The 17,686-nt window shown below is 40.1% G+C and overlaps 1 protein-coding gene across 4 annotated transcripts in view; it reads right to left on the reverse strand.

Moving 5' to 3' along the window:
• Positions 1 to 427: 427 nt before the first annotated feature.
• The window catches only part of SLC35B3 (solute carrier family 35 member B3), a 38,983-nt gene continuing 21,724 nt past the window's right edge, over positions 428 to 17,686 (reverse strand). For all 4 annotated transcript variants that reach the window (XM_019522442.1, XM_019522433.1, XM_019522413.1 and 1 more), the window contains 4 exons: positions 9,246 to 9,338; positions 7,133 to 7,244; positions 2,173 to 2,242; positions 428 to 1,097 (listed from right to left, as the gene is read on the reverse strand). In XM_019522442.1, the coding sequence (XP_019377987.1) occupies positions 947 to 1,097; positions 2,173 to 2,242; positions 7,133 to 7,244; positions 9,246 to 9,338 (426 nt within the window). In that variant the 3' untranslated portion in view covers positions 428 to 946. The remainder of the gene's footprint in view (positions 1,098 to 2,172; positions 2,243 to 7,132; positions 7,245 to 9,245; positions 9,339 to 17,686) is intronic.

The following is a 17,686-nucleotide window of genomic DNA, read 5'->3' on the forward strand; positions in this document are numbered from 1 at the left end:
ACCATTTTTCAGTGCAGGGACATTGATGCACATGACGCTTTAGGTGCTTTAATTACTTTGGCACTTGGAGCTGCTCTAATTAAAGCGCCACCCCCTCCCCAGTCTCGGAGCATGTATATTGGAGAACTTTTACTTGCACTACTTTATGGCACTACAATATAGAAGACAGAAGAACACTCTTCCCATGAGCTCTCATGGTGAAATATTTTCTGTAGCAAGAGACTTTCTTGGTCCTTTCTTGACTGTTCTCATTAGTTTTTAAAAGGCTGAATAAGTAAGAGCAAGGGGAAGATGAATGGACAAGCAGTTCATGACTGTTTTTGGCATGTTTGTGCAAGTCAAATTTTCCAAAGTAAACCACTGCCTGATTTCTATTCTTCCATAGAAATGCCAATTATATTAACAAATCTGCCATCTAGAGACAATCTGATGAAGAACATAAAAAAACCCAGATTTTTATTTAAAATGAAAAAATTCATGGTATACCATATTCTAAACCATCCAGCTTTAAAACCTCAATTTGTTTAAATCAATCACTGATTTGATTCTATTAAAAGTTAATATAGTACTGCATAAATAACCCCACCCAAACAATTACTAAAGACAAAGAATTGCTAATTTTAAATCAGCCACAGCTATTATTATTAAAATGCCCAAATTAATCTCCCACTGTGTCCCATTTGGAGTGCAGTTTCTCAGCAGTTTACCAGGAGCCACTGTCCTTCATTACCTTGATAATGCCTTGTGACAATGGCCTATAACACCTTAGAAGAGGAATTCAAGTGCTCTGAAGAGAGGGCTCGCGTAATTTTCATTTCTACCCATCTTCAAAGCAGACAATGTCTTCAACTCCTTTGGTTTTAATGTTCCCTTTGGAAAATGTATCAGTTAAAGACTGTTTCAATAAAATAATAAGTCAGATTCAAGATTTAGCATAAGCCACTGTCTACACAGTTTGTGACAATGTCCTTGTTTTTCTTTCTTCCAGAGTTTTGCTCCAAAGACTGCGTATTGAAGGTAGCTTGAATTTATCCATATTCTTACTGTAAACATTGAGAAATATGCCAGCGACGACTAATAAACCTGACCATACATACCTAAAGGCAAAATAAAGAAGAAAACTTTTAGATATTTATTTATAATTATTTGCCATTAAAAGGATAACATAAATAATACAAACAAAATAAAGTCTCTGCCTCAAGGAGCTGATAGCTTAGAAGAATCTCAGCTAAGAGAAAGCAAGTGATGAGGCACCTTCCCATTTTCCAACTCTTAAATAAACTGGCTGGAGAAAAACAAATTCCTCTATGTTACCATTTGTAGACAAGACACAATTAATTGTAAATGCTTTTTTCTATCTGAGGAACAACCTCAAAAACCCTAATCTGCTGTTCCTTTCTGTTTCCAGAAGCTAAGCTTCTTCAGTTCTACTGCTCATGAATACGATCCTCTACTCAGCAACCTATGCCACTGCCGCCTTATCTCTGATTTCAGGATGTCCTATTTCATTCCAGTACCAAAATATTTGTTTCAGTTGAAATCAGTTAAAAATATGTTTTCTGTAAATCCTTTACTTGGATGAAACCTCTGCTTACATTCTTCTAATATAACTGTAACAATGACAGATGGCAATAAAGTTTAACAATATCTTGTTCCAATCCAGAAGTAATTAGGCTTGATGTAATAATTTAGCCTTATTTACCAATTTAAGCTCTTGGTTAAGCTCCCTTATATCCCTTCTAAAAAGCTATTTTACTGTTGCAAACACATATCATAATTTTGTGTGTCAAAAAAACAGAAGCTTATTATAAAAAAAAAATATTAGCTGAGATTTCAAATTTGAGCCCCATAAAAAAGAAAGCATTTTAATGGAAAATGTACCAATTAGGAAAAGTCTTCTCTGTATCACAAATCCCTAAATAACCGATTTACTAGTGAATGGTAGATGTATAACGGATTTGGTCTTCTGATTTTTCAGAAAGCTGGAAACTGCTTTTTCTAACACAGTTATCAACCACTAGTCAATCATAACAACAAACCACACACTTGTAAGAGATGCAAAATGAAAATTATCAAAGTCTGAGTAAGATTTATCAATTGTACTGTTACACCTTCCATGATCAAGAACCTGATTTAATGCAGTGCAAACTAAACGGACAATAAAATACTTACTGGAACGTGAATGGCTTTGCAAAGAACAAAAAAGAAAGCACTATGGTCATCGCTTTCCTTCCTGTTGTTACTGCAGAGGAAAAAAAAAGTTAACTCGAATTTTGGATCAGCATACAGTCCAGCTAAGATGCTTTTCAGCTTTAGGTTATATTCTTTAACTGGATAACTACAGGACTGTCCAAACTGTTGAGAGCCTTTGGTGAAAATCTCAATTCTAGGTGTGCTGCTCCACTTAACATAAAGCCATTTTATACGGAACTTCTGGTTTGAAAACAGAGTGTGACTGTCTGCTGTTTGCACTAATGGAGAAAGATCAGTATATCCCCAGTATAGATGCTCCTAATACAACAAGATTAATTTAACTCAGTACCTGTACCTTCACTATTATCACAGGTATAAGAAAGTGATAAATAATCTTTGCAAACAAAGATTTCTATACCAGTGGAATTTGTATACAAATGCAAATTAGAAATAAATTGTTTCAGAAGCAAAATGAAGAGCATATGTATGGTTACTATGCTTTAGTAAGATTTGGGTATATTGAACTTTTCACCATTAAAATCTCATTTTGTCACAATCCAGAGATGGGATAGTTGTAACTTGATTTTATTTTGGAAGAGAATGGCACTTGCATTTTATAGCAGTTTCAGAGCCATTAAAAAGTTTTGTTTATCTAATATCAGAGTTCAAAATAGACACATTAGCTTGGTCCAGAAACTCAGAAAGACTGCAATTACTAACTTGCTGATACATATTTAATCACCATCAACTTTAGAAAGCTGTCTGTATTTCACTAATCTCTCTAGCTACATCTGTTTTCACTACTAAAAAGGCAATCAAAGGGTATTAATGCTGAAGGATACAATGCAATCAACATGTAAATAGCGCAACAACCTGGTTACTCTCAAATTAATCACAACTTCCATTAATTATTCCTGTAATATTTCTATGAAAGTACATTTTGACTGAATAAAATGTAAATTCTGCTAACACAGGTAAACGTGGTTATCAAAAGCTACAATTATTTTTGTGAGCAAGTTATCTGAAACTGCTCAACAGCAACTCTCAGACCATGCCTACCCCACAGACTTCTGCCAGCTTATAGTTTTGTCAGTAAGGGGGTGGTGGGCTACGACCCATGACTGATATGGCTTTGCCAGCAGAAAACTCTTCTGCAAGCACTGTTATTATATTTGCTCATGATGGGGTGATTTTACTGTACTGGTACAAAGTGAAGCTCTGCAGGTACGGCCACGTCCATAAAAAGCGGTTTTTACTGGTGTAGCATACAGATATGCCTAACATTTTAAAGGACTCCTAGTGTTATCAGCCTCAGAAGTGAAACTGAATTCCCCCCAAAAAGCATGCCCTTAAAAATCAATAAAAGGAAATATTCTCTTGCACCTGCACTTGATCTGCCCTAATCTCAACTCTTTTGGTAATAATTTTCTTAACATTTTAAGAAGTTTATGCACATCAAATAAAATGATTTTCTATTACATGAAAAATGAAGGAGAATGAAAAAGAAAATTGAGTTTTAATTAGAAAACAGTTTACAGATGAATAATTTAAAAAAATGGTTACATTACTTCAGTTTTTCTAATTACGATTATTTCTGTTCTTTCACCAAACCAGTTATTAATTAAAATATTTATGTAACCATTTCCTTCTAAATTAAGTGCCTTTTCTTCTTTTTTTCCAATTAAGTCTGATAATTTCTCATTCTGCTAATAGAAATACAATTTTCATTAAACTCTTTCACCCCTCTCCCCCCAGTAAGGGGGAGGATGCAGGGGGACAATAATGAATGTGGTGTTCTTTCAAGACACGATAAACATTTTCACATTGCTACAGGCAAAGTACAAAGGGCTAGAGTGCTAATATTGTCAAGGTCATGCACAAGAAAACCTGGGAAGGGTTTGCTATTCTGGATCATTCTTTAACAATCTTTAGCACAGTAAAACACAATTTTGAAACTGTTTAAGCCATTTCTCTCCTATCTGCGCTAAGTCAATGAAGTCAAAAAGCAGAAGTCAAACCTAGCTACTACAGTAGAAGCACTTGATTAAATTATTTTATAGGAAATTAGATCATGCAAAGTTTGAGGTCAGAAATAGATTTTCTATATCTTCCTCTTCATTAATGTGAATGTGGTAGAGCATTATCTGACAGAAACCAGCTTGTGTGGACAGACAAAGAAAAAGGAAAGACATTTCTTGGCACCCCTGTCTCCTCCTGAATCCTTGTGACTGAAGTTTGCAGTTATAAGAAAAGAGAAAGCAGGAATGAACCTTCTGTAAAGATTCTTGACACGCAACCATCATTATTAGTGAGATTTGTATCCCTATCCAGAAAGGCTCAGAGCACTTGTATATAACATCTATAGTTATATATCTATATAAACTATAGGGGGATTAGGGAAACACCTCAGTCTACAGAGAAATGCATATACATGTAATTTTACTCTCCAGAAGTCTCAATCTATTCTTGTTACGAGTAGGTCTGGTTCTTCAAGAGCTGGCCATGATGAAGAGCACTAATTTAAAACGGATGTCTTGAAAATGGACAGAAAGAGAACAAAGGTGACAAATGCATGAGTCCACTCGACTTCTTTTTGTTTCAGTGTTGTAGACAACTCAGTAGCTACATGGATAATAAGGTTGTTTTTCCATCTTATTGTTCAAAACCAGGGAACTTAACAGGCAAGCAAGCAGCTTCTAAGAGAGCTGACTTGCAAAGTCACGATGGAAGAGGGTAACAGTGTTCATTAGATATATAATTTTTGGAGCTAGCTTAAACTACATTCAAGTAACACTACGTATTTAAATTTTAAGACCATCTAAATGATGGTGGCTGAATGAATACAAATATAAGCCACACTGAATGAGTACAGATAATCCCTGAGTCATGGTTTTTGTTATGCTTCCCTTTCTAGCCACCCACCTGCTGTAAAACAGTTTAAGATTTAAAAAATTCTGGTAAGTAAATTAAGTGGAATCATCCTCACTAAGGATGTCAGCCAAAACCCTAATAGATTACACTGATACTTTAGTATTGGAAAAGCTACTCCTCCCCTCTACTTCCCTGTGGCACTGCAAAGTTCATCCATAAACAGATGAAGTTACTTGCCAGTGCAGCACCGAGGCTCTGTGTACTTAATGACTTTAACTTGCAGGTAGATAACAAAGCTTGAGTTGACTAAAGATTTCAGGCTCAGCACATTACTATTCCATATGGCTGACTGCTCAACAAGTATAGCTGGACAGATCCTTGATATATTGTTTGGCAAGGGATTCAAAGATGGGCGATCGGAATTCTATCTTGAGGGAAGAAGTGTTGTTGCGGCAGTTTCTCTTTATCCATGTCGATATGGGTACTGACCTGTGCATAAAGTAGAAGTTGTATTGGTGGTGGTGCTGGTTCTCTTTGTAAATGGATGCATGTCAGATGTCCATGCTACTGAAAAGCTCACAAAGTACTGCTGACTTGCCTGCAGATCCTTGCAGAGATAGACAAGATGTCCCCTAGGTGATTTTCTTGCAGAGCATTCCTATAGTAATAGGGAGTGGCTCCTCTTATTTTAAGCCTCTCTTTTCTTGAGTTCCACAGGATTCTTGTCACCTCTCTTATTCTGTGTATATGGGGCTGTTAGAAGCATTAGTAATTGGCCTAACTGCTTTCAGAATATTGACAGCAGCCATTGTGCATCTACGTTTCAGAACCAGCTGATTCAGTCAACTGCCACGCTAAGTATCTGACTGAAATTGGGGCATATATAAGGGCTGTCTGGAGCAAGATGCAAGCAATGCTGTCAGGCTAGGAAAGCAACTGGAGGATTAGCCAGCATATATCTGCATCTGTGACATTTGTCAACATAAGTTACAGTCTAGAGATATAATGAAGAGTCTCAGCTGCTGTTAGACAATTAAATAGGAGCTCCCTGGGTTTTTAAGACAGAGCTGCTGGTACGGCATTCAGCTTGGGAATTCATTGTTACCCTCTGTCTGAAACATCTTTTTTGCTGACCTACAGGGCTTGCTGCAAAGCCCAACAACCTGCATAGACTTTTAGGGTCAGTGGCTGGGACAAACTCAGATTTCAGAAATGATCTTGAGGGATGCTATTATTTTTAAGAAGGGTAATGGACTACTGGATTTACATTTATAAATGCTATTTTTAATCTCTTTCAGGAATGCCTAGAGCATAGGATAGGCAATATTATTCTATATTTATATTATTTTACTATAAAAATAAATAATAAAAGTCAGAGAAATTAAATATTTAGAACCCTTTATGCTAAGCCCTGACAACAGAAATAAGCATATATTATTATTCCAGTCACCACAACAAGAGTATTCCAGATAAATAAATGGGACTGAAAGGACTAAAAATACACAAATTTCCTCTACTCAAAAAGAGATTACTTTGTATCATGTGTGCAAAGTACATTTAACATTTTTTTAAACAGAACGTCAAACATTTGGAGGTTCAGGGCCACAGCAGAGTTAATCAGGTAAATAATCTAGCAAGGATATTTATAAAAAAAATTTCCAAAAATCTCTTGAAGGCTAAGATTTTATGCTGCAGAAACATAACACTACTTTTTTCCTACCTGTGTCCCATTTAAATTTTCTCTCTGCCCCAAACAAATTCTACTTTTTTTTTTTGGAATAAATTTCTGAGACAACACATCTATAAAGGAAGTTCTTTAAGGTTTAGGCACCAGGAAACCTGTTAAGTTTGTGCAGGTTGCTTTTTCAGGTTGAGACTGTAGGAAAGAAAGAACTGAGATTCTCAAATATACTGCAAGAGTCACTGTAAAAGAACTTTGGAAAAATCAGTTCATAGAGTGAAAGAAGAGTTTAAGCAAGAACAATTCTCATCAGCTTTGTTTTAAATGAAAATGTGGGATTACATTATGCTTTTATATTAAAATACGAAATATGCAATTTATTCATACCTGTTACAGCCAGCAGGGCACCGAAGATTTTAATCAAAGCTAGAACAAAGGATATTCCAAAATACCCAGTAAGTGAAAAGAAGAATGCATAACCATAAGTCTGGACTGGATGCTGCAATAACAACAAAAAACCTGTTAGGAAAATGCAAAACAAACCCTGAGGTATTGCAAAATGAAATAAAACTATAGACTTTAATCAACTGTTTGAGCAATAATAAGCTGTGCAACAATGCATTCATGCAAAGATTCTTATTTAATCAAGATTAAGAAACAGAAAAAAAATAATGAAATTATGAGCTTCCAAGTCTGCCACTTTTAATAAAATGAATCTACTTTGAACATAAACTACAATTAAAAAACCCATGATTTATGTGCAAGGGTCCATTTCCTGCCCCCGCCTCTCCACACCTTTCGTATGCAGCCACATGGGCAACCCCCCTCCACTGCTGCAGTGCATGTCAGTGCACCCAAGCCCTCTTCCCCTCTCCCTGCTGCAGCACGCAGCCTCCACCTCACTCTCAGCTCCTTGTGCTGTGTTGAATAACCTCAGCCTGCTCCATACAGTGGGTGCAGAAAACAGAAGCCAGAAGAGGGTGAGGGAGCCTAGAGACTATAGCTGCCATTGCAGCCTGTCTGATGGGGGTGACCAGCAGCCAGGCAGGAGCCGAGGGACTGCAACTTAATTCTTTATGGGTCACATATGGCCTGCGGGCCACCAGTTGAACAGTTTAGTTGAACTAAACCAAAACTTATCTTAACTTGAAATTCAATCATAGATTCATAGACATTAGGGCTGGAAGGGACCTCGGAAGATCTTCGAGTCCAGCCCCCTGCCCCAGGGGCAGGAAGTTAGCTGGGGTCATAGGATCCCAGCAAGATAAACATCCAAATGTCTCTTGAAGGCATTCAAAGTAGGTGCTGGAACCACCTCCGGCAGCAGTCTATTCCAAACCTTGGGGGCTCAGACAGTAAAGAAGTTCTTCCTTACGTCCAGTCTGAAATGGTCACGGAGGAGTTTGTGACCATTTAATCTTGTTCTCCCTTGGGGCACTCTGGTGAACAGACGTTCCCCCAGATCCTGGTAAACACCCCTGATAAACTTACAGGCAGTCACCAGATCACCCCTGAGCCTGCGCTTCTCCAGGCTGAAGAGTCCCACAGCTCTCAACCTCTCATCATAAGACCTTTTTTCCTGACCTCTGATCATGCGCATGGCTCTCCTATGCACCCTCTCAAGCTTCTCCACATCCATTTTGAACTGTGGAGCCCAAAACTGGATGCAGTACTCCAGCTGCAGCCTCACCAAGGCCGCATACAAGGGGAGAATGATGTCTTGGGATTTGAGAAGCATCTATGGATGCAAGCCAGCGTTTTGCTCACTTTACTAGCCGCAGCATCACACTGAAGGCTCATGTTCATCTTGTGGTCAATCATGACACCCAAGTCCCTTTTGTTCATAGTGCTAGCCATAGTAGCACTGCCGAGCCTATAAGCATGCTGCTGGTTTTAGTTCCCAAGGTGGAGAACCTTGCATTTTTCAGTGTTAAACACCATCAGGTTCTCATCCACCCATTTCCTGAGCCTGTCAAGGTCAGCCTGTATTGCCCTCCTGTCCTCAGGTGTGGATGTTTTACCACAAAGTTTGGTGTCGTCGGCGAACTTGGCCAGTTTGCTTCCGACACCAATGTCCACATCATTAATGAAGATGTTGAATAATATAGGCCCAAGGACGGAGCCTTGAGGGACCCCACTGGTCACAGCGCACCACGATGATTGATTTCCATCAACCACCACCCTCTGGGTTTGACCATGGAGCCAATTCCCCAGTCAGTGGACTGTGGTGAAGCCAAGACCGCAGTTGGCCAGTTTTGCTAAAAGGTGATCATGGGATACCAGATTGAAGGCTGTTCATCTATCTGTTCATATCTTAACTCATACAGTTTTCTTCTGTATGCCTACTCAGGAAGTCAAGTTAAACGAATGGTAAGACATTCCATACTATACTAAGGATAGACTTACCAATGAGGAATCACCAAGAAGTACATAAAATGTTAATATTTCCTTAAAACAGAAGACTAGTTAAACTAGTGCTAATAATAAAACCAGTATTTACCTTCGAGCAAAATGTTATCGCAGGACTTAATCCACCAATGCATATCAATCCCAATAAAATGTACACAAAACCAATTGAATAGGAATACAAAACCTGGAATAGTTAAAATAAGAAAAAAATGTTACCAAACAGAAATAGAAAATGAAATGCTTCCAAATACATGACCAAATTAACAATTTATGCTAGTTGAATCTGTTGTACAACATCCTCAGAGGGTAGAGTTCAATAAAGAGTACTTACAACTGTATAAAAAAAAGAAATCCTTCATTCATAATTAGTCAGTTACTAACTGGTCAGTGAGGCCAGTGCTGATCACAAAAGACACTTCAAATTCAGGATTTCATTACTTAAATAAAACGTCACAATCATAGATCAAAACGCATACAGCAGCATGTGTTTAATTTACAGGGCTCTTAGACAATCTACTTCTAAAAAAATGATACCTCCACATTATATTAAATTTGCAAAAAGTCATGAAATCATTCATTAGGGAATGCTAGAATTAGGGCTGCCTATGCTAGCTTAATTCAAATCCCGTGTGTGCATGCATTATAATGAAGTCTATAATTACATGAGCAAATACCATTTTTTCCTCCTAACAGGACCCCTGATTCTTTCAGTGGTAAAAATGGATGGTACTCACTGAACATGTTTACACTTGCATTTGTGGTGGCTTAAATTTACTGTGCAGTAAGTGAGAATAGGCTGATGGCTACATGTGCAGGCATTAAAGTGCATTAATGTTGTGAGTGGACTGACTTGGGACTAAAGTTAGACCTGAGCCAGTCCTCACACAGGGTTATTGTGCAGTAAGGGGTTTACATGTGAATTACTGTGCAGTAACTAATCTGGCATAAATTTTATACCAGCATGATGCAGGTATCAAATTTATGCTCAAGTTGGTGTAAATTGCCATTTTTACTGTATATTACAGGGGTGTATTTATAGATGTGCACCCACACTGTGCAGTAATTTTGGTTACTACACAGTAAACGTGCGCGTGGATGCGCCCACTGAAATGAGAAGCGTTTTCAATATTTTACCCTCCTCAGTGGTACTGACAAAATCCAAAGTCTGCATCTAATGGAGAACTACTGCTTAACTTACGGGCTTTTCTATCTTATTCTGCTATAAAACCTTAGTTATATACTGGAATAAATTAAATTATTTTCAGGACAGCCCTGCAGGGACATTTTAATCCCCTTTCTATAGATACAGAGGGGAGGCACAGAGATTGTAATGCCAAGATTTTCAAAAGCACCCAATAATTTTGGATGGCCACTTTATGACACCGAGGCCCAGAATGAAAGATTCTATACCATCCTGCTCAAGTCTTGAAGAACTGTTAATGCTAAAAGGTGGGTGGGTCCTCCTTCTGTCTTTTTGGTTTCCATCTTAACAGCAAGATAATGGCTAACAAAAGTCTCATATTTACTCAAATATAAGATGACCCTGGTTACAAGGCAACCTCCCAATAATTGGGTCTATATATGGAAAATGTATAAATTTGTTATATTTTCCAGGTATGGAATCTATTTATTGGAGTTTTGCCTTGATTTCCACCCCCTTCCCACTGCTGCAGCAGAGAAAATATATCTGGGGAGTCAGGTAGCCCCTTTGCCCCGCCTCCCCCCCAAAAAAAACTTCTTTCCCTTGCAGCTCCTTTCTTATTGTCAGACCCTGCTCTATCTGAGCACATGGAAGTGAGAGCAAATTTGAAAACACTACCCTAGAAATAAACATACTTGCATATAGGGCAATTATTACAAATACTCACAGACCTAGTTTCTCCAGAATCACTGCAGTTTATTTCTTTTGAAACTGCTACAAGTTTTAGCTCATAAACACACTTTTAAGCAGCACATTTGTATCTACTTATAGAGAACAAACTATGCATGATATTAGTCCAAAGCCAAAAGGCTCATGACTTACCATACAGTTCACTGGGTTGAGTCCCAGTAGAAACGTTTCAAGTCCTGGTGACCCCACAGTACAGTACTGTTCAGTAGATGTGTGTACTTGATACCCTCCACAAAGGATCCATGTGTTAATTAGCCCCCCACTCAAGATGGGAACCAGGTGTTCTTGTCAAGAGAGTCCTGGGATCCTCCAAAAATATATCTGCAGATGAGGTGCAGGGCAACCTGGTTTGGCTCCACCTCCACCTCATGGAGGATGGGGACACACTAATCATGTGGGACAAGCTAAGGTTGGGGGGAGAGGCGGGGAGGCAACAGAGGGATTTCTGGGTAAACTGTTTGGGGCCCCATTCAGTGATGTTTGCCAGACATTTAAGGTGGATTAAAAACCAGGATTCATTGGAAATGGGAAAGAAAGGTGCAACTCAGGTGTGGGAGTGAAGAGGAAGTTGAAATGTATTCAGTGAAGTGGCTCACCAGGATTTGAAAGAGTCCATGCTGAGGAGGACTGAGTGCAATGGGCATTACTATATATCTTATTCAGATGGGTTGTACTATGACTAATATCATGCAAGGATTTTCTTAACCGATACTGATAGCCAATTATTAACCAGCCATATTGGCCAATTCCAATCCGATAACCAATATTTAGTGATAAAAGTCATCAAATGAGCTTTAGTTCAAGTGCCCCTACTGCCATTTCTAAGTGTGGAGACTAATACATGGCAATATTTTCATTAGAGCACATTCCTCCCCCCCACCCCCACCAAGCACACGTGTAAGTGTCCTGTGCTAGTTGTAGCCCCTGCCTTTCAACTCCAGCCTAGGGACAGCTGCCGGAGTCCAAGGCTGCCCAGGGCTGGGTGGTCTACGGGCACTTTAATCAGAATGGCTCTCAAAGCCGCTTTAAATTAAAATGCCACTGCCCCACTTCCCGGAGACTTCCTTCCCGCCAGGGGAAGGACCCTGCAGCACAGTGGGGAATGGGGGTAGCCCTGGCCAGACTCTGCCTCCAGCCCCCAGGGTGCAGACCCCTAGGCACTGCGAGTTAAGTCACGCTGGCTCGGGGTAGGCCGCTCAGGTCCATCCGCTGCTCCCTGCCCCAGTCATGTCTGAGGCTTTTGGTGCCTTTTATAGCACCCACCTTGGCCCCAGCCCACAGTCTATGCCACATCAGCACCCCTGACACCACAGCAGCTACTTCACTCCAGCCCAGCTTGGCCCGCCAGTGATGGAATGGGGGTGTACTAGAGGTCACCTTGGCTTGTAGGAGGGAACCCATGTTTCTGGGGGCCCCAGCATAATTAATTAATTGGAGAACATTATTGGGTACAATGGCCAAGAAAAACTGACATCCAATGTTAATTTTCCTTTTAGTGATGCCAGTCTGATATGCAACCAATATATCGGTGCACCTCTAAGCACATAGGCCAGGTCTTTTATAGTTTTGCTCAGTGTTGGCTGCATTTAATCAGTTTTATAGCTGATTTCCATTACTGAGCACATGCTGTTTTTAGTAGCAGTTTAATAATAGACAGTGTATTTAAGTGAGGTTTCCTTGTATGCGAATGTAAGATTCACATACAAAGTGACCTCCCCACAATGTTGGGGGGTTGAGGGTGGCAGGGGAAAACTTGCCTATATGTATTTGTGGATTTTCATTATTTAAGAGGATGTAATAGAATCACATTTACATGCTTAACTTCGCTGACTCAAGGCTTTGACTCAGAGTACTTCGAATTTTAAAAGCACCGTATGTACATTCAAAGCAGAACTCCTATTGACTAACATTTGCAGCTGTGATGAACTAGCACCCCTCCACAATGTCAAGTTTAACCACAAAACCATTCCTTTTTCCTTCCAAAGTCTCCTGTCTGATTCACTACTTTCCAACTGCTGCAAAATAATAAGGATCCTGCATACAATAGCTCCTTTGACTATATACCCTAAATATATTCCTATAGCATTGTCTATAGTTTGCACTAAATGAGAGAGGGTGTCCTGCTGGAGGGGTGGGGGAGAAGAAACAGTACGTAGTCCTGTAATTAAATAATTTTATTATGGTGCAATATGAAAGAGTGAATCAGGCTTATACAAGCAACCTTAATTCTGGCATTTCTTAACTTTTAATTGTTCAAGAATGTAAAGGCTGCATACTTTTAACACAATTTTGTATGCAATCTCTTAAATTGTGCAATATTTAAATCCTGGGAAACTAACAAACAAATACTACCGTATAAAGCCACCCTACCCCTCCCCAACTTGCCAAGGTGTTAGCAGGGTTTGTTTGTATCTTTAGAGACTAAGTTGTAGCAAAAGACTGTTGCCTTTTATATGGACCTGCTACAAAAGATGAATGGATGTACATATTGTCAATGGATTTCACACTTATTTGTAGTTAAGAGGGCTTAGATATGCGAATGTAAAATTTAATTCCAGGTTCTGGAATACCGTGTTTTCTTGTAGTTACAGATCCTTCTTCCATTATCCCTCCTGATCCCTTTCTACTTTTCTATTGTCTTCCTCTCTGCCTGTGCTTGCTCATGGTTCACTAGGATACTGTTTCTAGGCTCAGTCTGGGACTTCCTCCACCCCTTTTTGTTCTTTTCCCTAGTCCCTTTTTCTATCCCGCTCTGCTTCTGCCCCTTTCAATTCCAGCTCCTCAATGCTTAGCTCACGTGCACACCACCTGTTCAAATTAGGTTGCATCCTTGTTCTCCTGAGATGCCCACAGAAGGAACAGTCTCTTGGACACTCTCAGTCTCCCTTTTCTCAGTTCTAGTGCCTGGAATTTGAATGGCCTCTTTCTGCTGACAATAATCACTGTAGCATGTCTTGTTCAGGTCCTGTAGCTTTGGGTACATCAGGGGTATCAATCTGACTTGTCATCCCCAGGCGGGACCTGAACTGTGGGGCTCCTCAGAGGGTTATGCTACTACCAAAATAAGTTTTTAAAGGAACTCTGTACCCAGGAATTCAGCAACAGGGCAAGTTGCAGCAAGGGTTCTGAGTTGTTGTGTCCAGGAGTCCTACTGACCAGCTGACACATATATATGCCCCCCTTGGATAGCAGACTCAGACAGGACTTTTATGGAAATGTCTCAGATCACATGACTTTTCTGAAAATGTAGTGAGGAAACTTTAATATGCTTACTAAGCATGTGCAAACTGAGTTTAAGAGATCTGTACCTTGACTAAACATTGATATCTTTTCCCAGGAACAGAAAAATGCACAATCTCTGACAAAGGGACCATTCCCTACTAAATCCAAACTCCTTGCTTTGTGAGACGAAGTCTCTTAGGAAAGTTACTGTAAATTCTTTTGTGACATGGGAAAAACAATGCATTTCCCTTATCCTGTTCTTGGGAACACCTAAACCACATTGCCGACACTTTCCAAAAATATTCAGCTACAGGCAGACATACAGCACAGAAAATTTCAGGCTGAGCTTGGTAATCCTGAAAACAGGATTTTATAATATTAAGTGTCAGGCAATTCTAGTTGTGACACCACTATCTACATTGGTTATGCTTAAAGAAGCCAATGAAGCCGGGGGGAAAGTAGTTTTAACTTACAAAATGTACACAGCAAGGAAAGTAAGGAGCATAAAAATTAGAATGGCAAGATCATACAGTATGATAATTATCAATTTAAATTAAACTCCTCAGACACAACATATTATACATATATACACACGTATATACATATACAGACACACACATATATATGCGTGTGTATATACGCTTTTTATGTGTGTATATGTGTAATGTGTGTATATATTTTAGAGTTATCCAATTATACACCTAAGAAAGCAAGTACTTATCCTAACTTTGCAGTCTACTAGGAAAAAGAGGTGCACTGATATATCGGTTTGATATCAGATCAGCACCGACATAAAGAAAATTGATTGTATAGGAAACTGGCCTGATGTGGCTGATAATTTGGCTGATAAATGCCTGTGTGTGCACGCAGCTGTAGTGTAGTGTGTAGGCAGTGAGGAGCACAGCTCAGCAGTTTGGAGAGCTGCGTGCAGCTGGTAAGTCTGGTGTGGGGGGAGAGGAAGGAGGCGGCAAGAGAAGGGATGTGGTGGGGCAGATCAAGGCCCCTGTGGTGAGGGAGGAGTGGAGCTGGGGCAAGTGCTGCCCAGCCAGGGTGGCGCAGGTATGGGACAGAGCCACCGCTTATCTGGGAGGGCATGGATGGGGTGGGGGGGGAGGGCCTCAAGACCTGTGGGACAGGCTAGGACTGGGGCTGCGTGGGGCTCTTCCTGGTTGTCTCTCTGCAGATCTGAGGGCACATGCTCTCCCCCACCATACCCTCCCAGATGAGCAGCGGGAGTAGTGGCGGGAGCCACCAGACAAGCGGGCGAGTGCTGGACCAGCAGCTCTTGGACGAGTGACATGCAGTAGTGGGAGCTGTCCTCCTCCCAACGCTTCTCCTCCCTCCCCTCGGATGAGCTGCAGTTCTATCCCGCAACTGGTCTGCCCGGGCTGGACAGCACTTGCCCCAGCCCAACTCCTCCTTCACCTCAGGGGCCTTGATCTGCCCCACCAGAACTCCTTCCTTCTCCCCTCCCCTTCCACCACACCAGATTTACCAGCTGCATGCAGCTCTCCAAGCTGCTGGGCTGGTATCAGATCAGTATCGGCCGATATGCCTCCTTAAAAACTGGCTATTGGTATCGGTCCCAAAAATCTCTATTGGTGCACCCCTAGTATTAATTCCACTAGATGAAGGACGCCATCTTAAAAAGAAAATTCTAAAAGCATATTTAAAACATTCTCATTTTGTTTTACAGATTAATGACTTAGTCAACCATGCATATTTTTAACTGGACATCATCATCATCATCATTATTATTATTATTATTAACTGAATTCACTTCATAATTTCACTTCACTAGTCTAAGACAAGGGTGCTAAACTCCTGGTTCGTGGGCTACATTGGCCCATAGTACTGTGTCATCCAGCCAACAGGGCTCTCCACAGGTCTGGAAGTTTGGAAGCAGGGGAGCAGTAGCACTGCTATGTTGCTGCCTAGTTTCTTGACCGTGAAAAACCCCAGGCCCTGTGGGCTGGATGTGGCATCCTATCCTAGTGTGCAGGGCTAGGCCCCTGGGATCCAATCCCAGTAAGTGGGGGATGGCTTCAACCCCCTGGGATCCAAATCCAGCACACAGAAGGTAAGAGCAGGCTGCGCTGGGCCCCAGTGACAATCCAGCCTGCAGACCATCCCTGTGCCACTCAGTTAGCTGACAGGGCCAAAAGGTTGCACACCACAGGTCTAAGACGTGTTACTTTGATTAGCTCCAGATCTCTTGCTAAAATTTGCCTGTATCTCTAGCAGTTTCTTCTCTTCCTATAATGTTCTTCTTATGAGGGAACGAGATAGTACATGTATGTAATGATAAAGTAACCAAGTTATTTAGTTTTTAGCAATGCTCTTCATCTAGGCTCATTCCTCCAATCACATCACTATTTAGGAGGACAAGGGTCTTAAAAGTGGCCAATTACTGGGTTAAAAAAAAAAAAAAAAAAAATCACAAAGAGCTTCTGGGCTTCTCATGGATTTTGAAATCTCATACTGTTCATTAGTAGAAGATACTTAATTTTACAAGCTCTGATTATTTTCTAAAGTAATTTCTAATGGGGTTAGTCACAGTGCCTCTGTTCTACACTGAGGACAAACTACTACATTCAGATTAGGTGAAATTTTAATGGATGTGTGTCTGTTGGTATTTGTAGATAGACAAAAAATTTTAGAGAAGTTCATACGAGTTCTCTAATAGCCCTAAACTTTTCAGCTGCATCTTCTGGTTCTTTTAATCTTTGGGCATCATATTTTGTATCTTTAGGGATTGACATCCATGTTTTTCAAGGCAATCATTAAGACTGTTACCACTTCTTAGAAACTAACGAATTTACCCTTTGGATTTTTTTTTTTTTTAAAGCATTGGTGCTCTTGTGTTTTCACTAGCTGCAGTTATTTTTATGAGCCTTTTATAAGCTTCTTACATAAAAAAAAGTTAATTGATTTTAAATCAATGCAAATCAAGCCCATTAGGATTCTGTCTGCCTTTTACCAGCAATTTGAGATAAAGCTACCAAACTACAACAAGCATTACAAAGCTCATCTGTCTATATGCAAACCCTTACTAGTATGGTTTCCCACACCATTTAGGATGGAGGTGGGCAATTATTTTGTCTGCAGGGCCACCTAACAAGTTTGGGTAAGCTGTCGAGGACAGAAAGGGTAACTCTGCCCCTTGACAGGTGCCCTGCCTCCTAGTAACCACCTTACGACCAGGAGTTCCGCCTCCTAACCCCTGACCTTTGCCACCAGAAGTACTCCTTTTGGGAAGGGGGTTTGCCAACTTGGAACTAGAAAGAGAACAAATGATATACTAACAATCAAACATCTACAATGACATATTTTAACATTATTTCAAAAAATATTTTTGTCCTGATTTGTGTGTTTGCATTGTATATATAGAAGTGATTGCATAATAGTTCAAAATGAAG

Source organism: Gavialis gangeticus, unplaced genomic scaffold (genome assembly GCF_001723915.1).
Source record: "Gavialis gangeticus isolate Ggan-Ray unplaced genomic scaffold, GavGan_comp1, whole genome shotgun sequence".
NCBI classification, from domain to species: domain Eukaryota; kingdom Metazoa; phylum Chordata; order Crocodylia; family Gavialidae; genus Gavialis; species Gavialis gangeticus.